The 10,438-nt window shown below is 29.3% G+C and overlaps 1 protein-coding gene across 1 annotated transcript; it reads right to left on the bottom strand.

Annotated features, from left to right (window-relative positions):
- Positions 1-9,291: 9,291 nt before the first annotated feature.
- LOC117924287 lies at positions 9,292-9,921 on the bottom strand. Its single transcript, XM_034842886.1, has one exon. It carries the CDS (start codon positions 9,880-9,882, stop codon positions 9,508-9,510), a length of 375 nt encoding a protein of 124 aa, XP_034698777.1. The 5' UTR covers positions 9,883-9,921; the 3' UTR covers positions 9,292-9,507.
- Between the last annotated feature and the right edge of the window lie 517 nt (positions 9,922-10,438).

The following is a 10,438-nucleotide window of genomic DNA, read 5'->3' on the forward strand; positions in this document are numbered from 1 at the left end:
TATTAAAAAAATTATTATTATTTATATATTAAAAATAGTAAAATTAAATTTTATATTAAATTAATTTTAAAATTTAAATTTAATTTAATTTTAAAATTAATTTTATATATAATCGGAGCGGGGCAGGATGGGGCAATACCCGAATCCACCCCGGGTTTAAAAAAAATCTCATACCCGTCCCAAACCCTTTTATTAAATTTAAACCTCGTCCCATTAGAGGCGGGACGGGTACAAAAAAAAACCCGCCTCGTTACCATCCCTAAATAAAACCTAGCTATTGCTATGTCTGTAAGTAACTCTAAACTCTCAAAAACTTTTTAAGAACTAGTGTTAATGGTTGTTTGGTAAATTACCTTTTAAAATTATTGAGTAAATTAAATATGTTTAGTAAAATAACTTAATGATATGTCATAAAATAATAAACTAACTTTAAGTGATAAGTAAAAATAATTAACTTTTTTCAAGTTTATATCTTTATTTTACCTTTTTATCTTCATTTACTCTAATTATTTTCACGGTTTATTTTGTTATTTCATAAACTTCATTATTATTCAACCTCCTCTGTCCTAATTATAATTTATGAGAATAGACACGTCAATTTGATGATTTTAAATAAATTTTAAGTTAATTTCATCAAACAACCTTATACTTAAAATAAGAATTAAGCAATAAGTTTTAAATGAATAACTTAAATATAATTTAATTTAAAGTTAACTTAAGTAATTAAGTAATAAGTATTAAGTTTTATCAAATACATTCTTAGAAAACCTTTAGACGAAAGAACAAACAATGCATTAATCTAAAATCCTCACTTAAGGTGTTCCTGTGAGGAACGTGAGGTGCTACATCCAAAACATAAAAAAAGTTTATTAGTGCTAACCGATATAAGATTTTTAGACGTAAATGCATTTAGATAAAGTAAAATTATGTACCTTCTTTTCAAAATTAGTGAATTTTTATCTATGATCATTTAACTTGTGTTTTTTTCACATTTGTAGAGTTTTAATTGAGACTTTATAGCTAACTTCTCCACATACATCTTGTGTTCACCATCTATTGTGAATTAAATTTCTTTATATTCCTTATATTTCTTAGATTGACAATCTGATCTTGAATAAGTTGAAATACAAAAGTAGTGAATTTTAAAATTGACATTAAAAAGTTGGAATTACCTATGCATATTCACTCCATTCCCTCCACTCCAAAGTGCAGGAATAAAAAACATACTTTCACTAGGTATTAGAACAAATTAAATTTTAAAAATTAAAATTTTTTACCCTGTTTCTTAAATTCTTGATTGATGGAATCTCAAAGAGTTGGTTTAGCCATTAATTGTCCTTTGTTTTAATTGGAACAATTACCCTTACTAAAAAAGTTAGAATGGATTCTTCATCTAAAAATGAAAAGAGAATTATATTTGAAACTCAATGGAGTTTGAATGGTTAGCTCATGTTCTATTGTGAAAATTTGGAAGATCAATTGGTGAAATTAAATCTATGCAAAAATGAGATAAAATTAATATAAAGATTATATTTTGGATGTTACTCATAAAAATGTTAAGATTAAAACACCATAATCCTATTTTCCAAAAGCAACAAATGAACAAATACAAAAAAAAAATGAAGTATAAGAATATACGATATTTATAGTAGTTTACTCTCAATGTGAGAGTTACCATCCACTTGTAGCATTTTCACTGTGATGAAATGGAAATTACAAGAAAATCACAAATACCTCACACTTTACATTTTCCTCTCTACGTTTATTTTTCTCTCTCAATTGCACCAATCTCTATAAGTTGGCAACCCTAAACATTACATGATTTGGGTAACCAAATTAATGTATAAAATCCTCAAAATACCTCAACTTAAAATACCTTTAGAAAATTTCATGTAATTTGTGTGTTGTCTCTGCGTAGGGTCAATTGCATCAAGGCGAATGCTGTTAGGATAATAATTAGGCTTCATACATATTAACAGATGAAACTTTTTCTATTAAGTTGTCCAAACTTTAAATGTTAACTATCAAATTTGAAAACATTAGAATATAAGAGGATAAATCTTTTTTTTTTAACACTGAATTGAGTGATATTATTCTTATTTCAATCTTAGTAAAAAGATTCTTGAATCTGAGGTATAGTTAGAAGATTCTTAAGATATCTACATGAAAGATTTAAACCTACAGTTATTGTTGAAGAAGAAAGTAAGAATTTAGACATTGTAAAATCACATAAGCTAATATGATCTTTACAAACTTATGAAATATCTTTTCACCCATTAAAGAAGTCTAAAAAGTCACTCCTGAAAGCTCCTTCGAAAGAAAAAGTAGCATTTGAGGATAAAAGTGAACAAAGTTTTCACTTAATCTAAAACATTTGTGTCTCTTAGAAAATGTAAGACTTATATAAAGCTTCAAAAGAAGAAGCTTCAAAAGAAGGCAAACAATAAAGAACGGAGTTATTTATTGGACTAATTTTAGTCAATGAATTTTTATAGTGATTGAGATTTTTTTGAGTTCCAAATTATTTTTTTCAAATAATAGATACATTATGACAGCCAACAAATTAACTATTGCTTTATTTGGAGGCTATTTATCTAATGAGAAAAGTTGAACGATTGTAATTCCACACTGGGATGGCTTTAACATAATTTTTGTCCATACATTTTTTTTTTTACATCAATTAGATCAAAATATTTGAATTTGAAATTGTTTTAAAAAATTACTAGATTTGGTAATGAATTTAGCCTATTAAGTCAGTCTTGCTTAATTTGGAATTTTTTGTTTGGGGAAGAAATTAGAAAAATATGATTATATGTTAAAAAGAATCTAATAAAGTCATTCAAAATAAGTTTTGATTTTTTATTTTTTAATATTAAATGGATCCTTTTTTTTTTTAGTTCTAAAATTTTCTAGTATTAATTAGATCCATTTTTTAGTATCAAATTATTTTCAAAAATTAATAAATCCTAAGTATAAGTGTTAAAAAAAATTAGAAAAACTAATGTAATTCAAAAGGAGATTAGATATTTGAAGAAATATATGTGTAATTCAAAGAGAGATTAAATATTTAAAGATTTTTTTTGTATTGATTGGTGAAGTGAAAATGGAAAATGAAAGAGATTGTGTTCTAATTTATTTACTTTTTTGTTTTAAAAATTTTTTTTTCTATTTTTTTTATATTTAAAAATAAGTAAAAATAATTTCTATTTATTCTTTTAAAAATATTTTCTATTTCACTCTGTTTTTTAAAAAATTACTTCCAAAATACAACTGCCAAACAAACCCATATGGAATTTTTTTTTTGAAATTTATTTCAAAAAAAAAATGTTAAGTTAATGAACAAAAAAAATCATTTTTAGCATTTTTTAAAAATAATGGTGTTTGATAAGTTAGTTTTAAAAACAATTTTCAAGAAATAAAAATGACCGATTTAATGACAAAAGGTCACAAACTCTCATATGCAAAAGTGTACGGATCTAATAGCAGAACTCTAATGGAAAGGTGTATGGATGCAACAGCAAAACCCATATACAAAACGGGGACATTACCATCAGCTAAGGAAAACAGAAAAGATGGCTTGATGTATATGAGATGGTGGACAATGGAGCAAGTAGGGAATGTCTGATTTTCTATTTATGTAATTTGATTCAGAGGGCTGGGGGACTTTTATATGTAGAGTCCTAACAAGACTCTACAGTAAAAGTTGAATATCCAAACCTAATTTATTTAAATAACACGTTCTAGTTACCCATTCTACTCCATTGACACATTCTCAAGACTTGGTTCAAGACTACAATATTCTCAAGACATGGTTTAAGACTCTAACTATGTAAGACCCATTAGAATGGACTTAGGCCTCATGGGCATGCGAGAGGCTCCCACTTCGCTCTCTACAAGACCAAGAGGCTTTATAAGTATGCATGACGTACAAGAGGTTCTCACTTCCCTCTCTACAAGTCTAAGAGACTTCAAAAATAGAGATTACAATAGGTTTCATGACAGATCACCCCATCCCAATCTCCCCTCCCAATTAAAAAAAATTAAATAGGGTACGATGAGTATGTGAATTTCTCATACCCGTCCCACCATATTCTATTTAATTTTTTAAAAAAAAATTGTAACTTTTTTAAAAAAATTGTTTTAAAATTTTTAATTATATTAAAATAAATATATGTTATAAATAATTAAAATACTACCATTTTTTTATAATTGATTTTATTGAAAAGTTATTATTATTATTAAATAGGAAAATAAAAATTAAATTAATTTTATATAGTTAGGGTAGGGTGGAATAGGACAAGGCAATACCCAAACATACATCGAACCCATCCTACAATGTAAAACAATCTCAAACCCGCTCCTAATCCGTTTATTTAAATTTTAAACTTGTCTCATTAAGGATAAGTACTCGAAAAGACCCACCCTATTGTCATCCTTATTAGGAAGTGGTCCACAATATAAAGCACCTGAAGTGCTCAATCCTTTTATGGCACGAGATTGTCTTCTTAAGCTTGTGCAGTCCAACATAGACATCAACATGAACTTTTCCAACAATTCCCCCCACAAAGTGCATGAAAGAAAAAAAAAAAAAAAATATATATATATATATATATATATATATATATATATATATATATATATATATAACTTGAGGAAAACTAGAATCCAATGCATAAGTATTGGTGTTTATAAACTATGAACCAACCTTAAGATAAATAAGTTTTAAGTTATAGAGACCTGATGAAGATAAACTTCTAAAAACCATGCATAGTTTCTTTATGTAATTTAAGGGATTTGTTATTTGCATCGGTTTATCAACTTCAAGTTGTAAAGGTTGGCACAAATAAGTCACGCACCCTACTTGGATACTCATAAGAGTTATAGAGAACCTGTCTTAGTTCTTATAAGAAGTAGCCCCACCTCTACTTTCAAATATGTGAACCCATTAAGTGTATCCTACAACTAAACACATCAATCATATGGAATATGATATTTATTAAGAGAGTAATATTCATCCTCAATCATTGTAGAATGCGTTTTACATGTATAATAGAGCATCTTACAATCAACAATGATTTGTTAATACTCATATGAACCTACTTCATGGGATCCCCATTCTAATGGGTTGGGTTACCATAACTCTTAACTTTTGTGTTAAGCGCTAGCATAAGTTTTATTTGTCTCAATGTTCCTTCTACTAATTTCACATTTAATGGTTTGGTTAGAGAAACTGTCAAATTCAACTCAGACTAAATATGTAGCATATATGCATGTTCTTCCATTAAATATCTTACTTTTAGCATTAGCTCACTATAACAAATGTGAGATTTAGTAACAATTTTTTTTGTCTACAACTAAATTTCGTCACTAATTATAAATTTTACACAAAAGAGAGATTTTGTAATAGGATATTTTATCATTAAGTTTTTCTTTACAAAGCTATTTTTTGTCACTAGAAAATTAGTACCAAAAATTGTCACTCCCTTTTAGAAATATTTTTAATGATGAAATACTTATATTTGTAATGAAAATATTTGTCACTAATTTTAATTTTTAATGAAAAATAATTTTTATTATCAATGACAAAATACACATATTTGTGATTAAATTATTTGTCACTATTTTTTAATTTTTATGAATAGTCATGAGTAGGCCACTCCTCTTAAAATGATGCTACGGTCCTCTCACCCATTTTCTTCTTATTTTACTTGGGGCAACCATTGGAACAGACTAGGAGTCTTGGAATTTGTAAATTAGTGTATGTTTATATTTCATGGTTCTTTCCTTTCATAAGCATCATCCTAATTTATTGTTTTGGTTTTTAGGAAGCTCTTTGGAGGGAGGAAGTAACATATTTTGGATTGTCACTCCCATCGAATTTTATTTTGTTAAAATTACTCTATGGAAGGACTTTAGTTTCTTTTATGATTTTTTTTAAAGAAATTTGTAATTAGTAAATGTAAAAATGGCTTGATTTATGAATGACTATTTTGTAATTATATTTTAATAATTTATTCTATTATTTTAATAAAGCAATTTGAGAATTTCAATAAAAAATTATTTACAAAAAATACATTTATAGCTAGGGCCAAAACTTGTATATATGTAATTATATTATTTTTTTCAACTTTTGGTGGCAAGGAGATGTTGGAATTTTTATGTGTGGACTTACATAATCAATTTGATAATATCATAAATTAGTGTTAATTTAATTTTTGCATTGTGGTCCATAATGTGACTGGACACATATTGTTACTTTATTTTTTATGGACTCACCCTAATTCACTTGATTGGTCATATATATATATATATATATATATATATGTGTGTGTGTGTGCGCGCGCGCATTTGGAGAGTCTCCTCTTTTCTTCTCTTGGAGAGCACTACACGCACACACACTTGCACTTTGGACTGAATTTCTGGGAGGCAAGGGAAGAGCTCATTGATCCCTAATTCTCACACCATCACGCACCTGGAGCAGCTTATTGGATATCAAAGGAGGAAAAAAATGGCTTCCCATGGCATAAACCAAGGTAACCGATTAAATTTTTGCTATTAAATGCATGTTTAAATGTTAACATGTGATCCTATGCTATTTCAATTCTCTTAAGGAGAATCTACCCAACTAATTAAAGACCTTTTATAAGTAGCAACCACTTACCCACCCTCAACCATTAGACTCTTTTAGTTGTGGAATAAATGTGGTTACAACTATAGCCTTTAGAAATATTGGTCACACTTTCTCTTGTGGCCGCAACTATAGGATTTATTTGCACCATCAATAATGACGCTTTGCCACATTCTTTTATATCCACTTTCACATCTTATAGTCATGCTTTTTTGGTCTTTAGCTACGGCCAAAGGCAACGGCTATAAACTTGTTGTCTTGTAGTGACCCCTATAGTTTGAGCACTCAAGAATATGTTTGTTTAAATTATGAATTCTTTAATATTTAATTACTCTTTTTTGGTAATTGTACATTTCTCAAACCTATTTTAAATAAGTTTATTCTAAGATTTCTCTATAAAAACCTAGTTTATGGACTTACAGCTAATGAGACACCCCAAGGATTCTACCCTTCAACTCCAAACTCTCTAAACCTTTTATAAACTTGTCTTAAAAATCTCTTCAATAAAAGGGCAAGCTAATACATCAATCTAGAAGCCTCGATATGGGGCTAAAAAGATCCATTAATGACCTTAAGGTACTACACCAAAGACTTGAACAAAGTGCATAGGTGCTGACCCTTAAGAAGTTCTTTGGCTTATGGTTTTTCTAATTCTATAGAGATTTTGTTGAAATTCTAGGTGGTTTTTCCACGTATATCTCGAGTTCATCATTCTAAATTAATTTTCTCTATATTCCTAATTATTCTTGGTTGACAAATTTTAAATTGTTAAGTAGATAAATTTTAATTGGATAAATTAATTGGAATAAAAAGGAAATCGGATAAATTTAAAATCGGATGTTAAAAAGTTTGGACTAGTTGCATGAATCAACAACACACTTTCAAAATTCGTTAATCATACAATTTTTTTTACCTCCATTTAATAATCCACTCTTCAAGGAATATATAAAGTTTCATACATCTTTAAATTCTTTGCTATCTACATCAAAATGAAATAACCATTAAAAAATGAAAAAAAAAATCATTGAAGTTAAATTTATTTTTATTTTCACATGTTTTATTTTCTTTTTCCCTTATTTTCTGACTTTCTATTATCCAAATGTAAATATTATTCATGTTCTTACTTAATTCTTTAGCTTGGGAGAGTCAACTAATTGCAAGGCTCGATTCAAGGTTCCAAACTTACCCAGAATCTAACTCAACCTAATCCTCCATGGCCATTCTCAATGCTGCATGAAAAAATTGCCTACATAGCTGATAATTCTAACTCCAGTACTAAGATTGCGTTGTGAAGCGATTCTACAAAGCATTTATAGCATTTTTAACACTTGAATGATAAAAAATTTCATGTATTAGAAATATTAAAAGCATTTCTTAAAATCACTACCAAACGGTCGGCTCTAAGTTACTTCTTTAGAAAAATTAAGTCATTGAAAATGTTGATCAATCAGTAATAAATAATAAACTAATGACAGTATCTCATTAGGATAATATTACAATACGTAGCTGATGATGAAGACATGCAGTACACTTAAACTGGCTATTGCAACTACATTTCACCACTAATTGATGGGCTCAATTGTTTTAGTAATCACAATAAAAGAGGAAGACCCAGTGTTTCTTTGACAATAATTGTGAGATTTGAACTTCTAAAATTTCACTTAACAGAGCTAGTAAGATATTTTTACAATAATCTAAAGGAAAAAATGCAAATCATATTCGTACCCATGTTACAAAATCAATCAGATACATCGATATGGTTATGGGTTTAGATGTGCTAATTGATTTAGAAGACAAAAAATGGCCCTCTAACATGGAATGACCCTCAAATAATGGTGCCAACTCCTGAGGAGCAATGAAAATTAAGCAAATGGAGTGTATTATAGAGGAGAGAGAGGTAGAATCTTATACTACAACTATGTATAAATCAGCAAAATAATGTGTCGATATGTGTGTAAAACCTAAAAAGAACTTCGTGGGGAGAGCCAATGCAATGCATGCATGGAGTGTACGCTACGAAAATCTGCAGAACCCATGAAACAAGGACCCACGAACTATGCAAATTCACATGCACTCTTCCTACTTTGCTGCTAAAAGTCCCAAGTAACAATTAATATTGACCTCCAAGTTGGGAATCGTTCCATTTCTAGAATCAAAACAGCAGACATCTCACTAACAATATTTGCCTTGGAACCCAGACCACTCACTGCGTGCCTATTCAAATCTGAACAAAAGCTCAAAGACTAAGATGGGGTGACTTCATACTAGTTTGTGGATCTCCCAACGCAACCTATCATATTAAATCTCAATTTAGATCATGGGTTTCATGATTCTTCTGACTGTATTAGTATTAAGGTTAAGAAATGGAAACAAAAAAAAAGAAAAAAGAAAAATAACTTGGAGATCAATCCATATGATGTTCTAAATACCGATTTAAAAAATAAGGAAATTATTCAATTATTAGAGTAATTATGAATGCACTTAGCCAAAATTACATGTTCCCTTTTATAGCTTTTCAACATAACAACTCTTGTGGGAGGGATCCACTCTGCTGGTTTGATTTTTATGACAACACTGATATGTACAATGACTTGAAGAACTAATTCAAAACAAAATCTTTCTTTTGAAAGGTAACTGGACGTAGAAGAAAAATCTGTCTGTGATATTAATTTCTTGGAAAATGAAACACTATTACAAAGATCAACAAAACTGTACCTTGTTTACAAATTCAGAGCCACTTTTTTTATCAGTAGCTTCAAAGAAGATAAGAAAGATAGCAAGAAAAATCATCAAGAATGACTCAAAGAAAGCGCAGAGGGGGGTAATGAAAAACCAATGTCAGAATCCATCTTCATGATCTGCGTTGTAGGCATGGTTGTCTAGGGTTTCTGGGAGGAGAGGTCGCAGTAGAAGGCGATGGAGTTGGGGTAATCGTTGTGGCACGGAGACGAGCCAGAAGGAGGGACAAAACCCTTGGGGAGCATGGCTGAGAAAGGCCTTGTTCTGAAGCTCTTGGTTGTCTTCTTCCTCCTCCTCCTCTTCTTCTTCTTCTTGTCATTGATTTCTTCGTTCAAGGAAAATGGTGGGGTGTTCTTGATGTAGAACAGTTGGTAGCTTGTGGGCACATTTGAAGGAGTACTGGCTTGGATTTCGTGGGGTGAGGTGGAATTTGCATCAGAGAAGGGGAAGAAGGAGAAGAGCAAGACCAGAAAGACAAGGGTGCAGAAGTACTTCAAGGTTTGATTCAAACCCATGAGACTAGAGAGTTTGGGCTTTGATGCATTTGTGTTGTGATGAAGCCAAAAATGAAAGAGAGTATAGGCTTTATGAAGAGAAGAGGCTATTTATAATCCTCTTCACAAAAACATGCCACCAAAAAATATAAGTAAATTTTTTTTAGATTTTTAAAAAAATAATAATAATAATAATAATAAAAGAATATTTTAAAAGAACTAAGAAGTGGCAAGAAGTCTAACTAGAAAATTTTTAATTAATAATTTAGTAATTTTTGTATCTAAAAAAAATCCAAAAAATTTAAAGAATTTAATAACTCCTCTGATAAAATTTGGGATTTTTTTAGATAATAAAGTATAAAATCAATTAAAAGTGACAAAGTTTTTTATTTAAAAATTATCTATTCTATAGTAACTTAAGAGTCACACAATTACTAAACCATTGCAAATCATTTATACTTAACAAAATTTATCATTCAACTCTTTTGAGCTCAAAATCAAGGTATGTATTCTCATTCCAAATTTTGGATTCTAATTCCCATATGATTTTGAGCTATGACCTCTAATATTCCTTCTC

The sequence above is a fragment of the Vitis riparia genome, chromosome 10 (assembly GCF_004353265.1).
Source record: "Vitis riparia cultivar Riparia Gloire de Montpellier isolate 1030 chromosome 10, EGFV_Vit.rip_1.0, whole genome shotgun sequence".
Classification (NCBI taxonomy): domain Eukaryota; kingdom Viridiplantae; phylum Streptophyta; class Magnoliopsida; order Vitales; family Vitaceae; genus Vitis; species Vitis riparia.

Bases quoted from the DNA above. Each gene is read 5' to 3' on its own strand.
- LOC117924287 (XM_034842886.1), bottom strand. From the start codon at position 9,882: ATGGGTTTGAATCAAACCTTGAAGTACTTCTGCACCCTTGTCTTTCTG.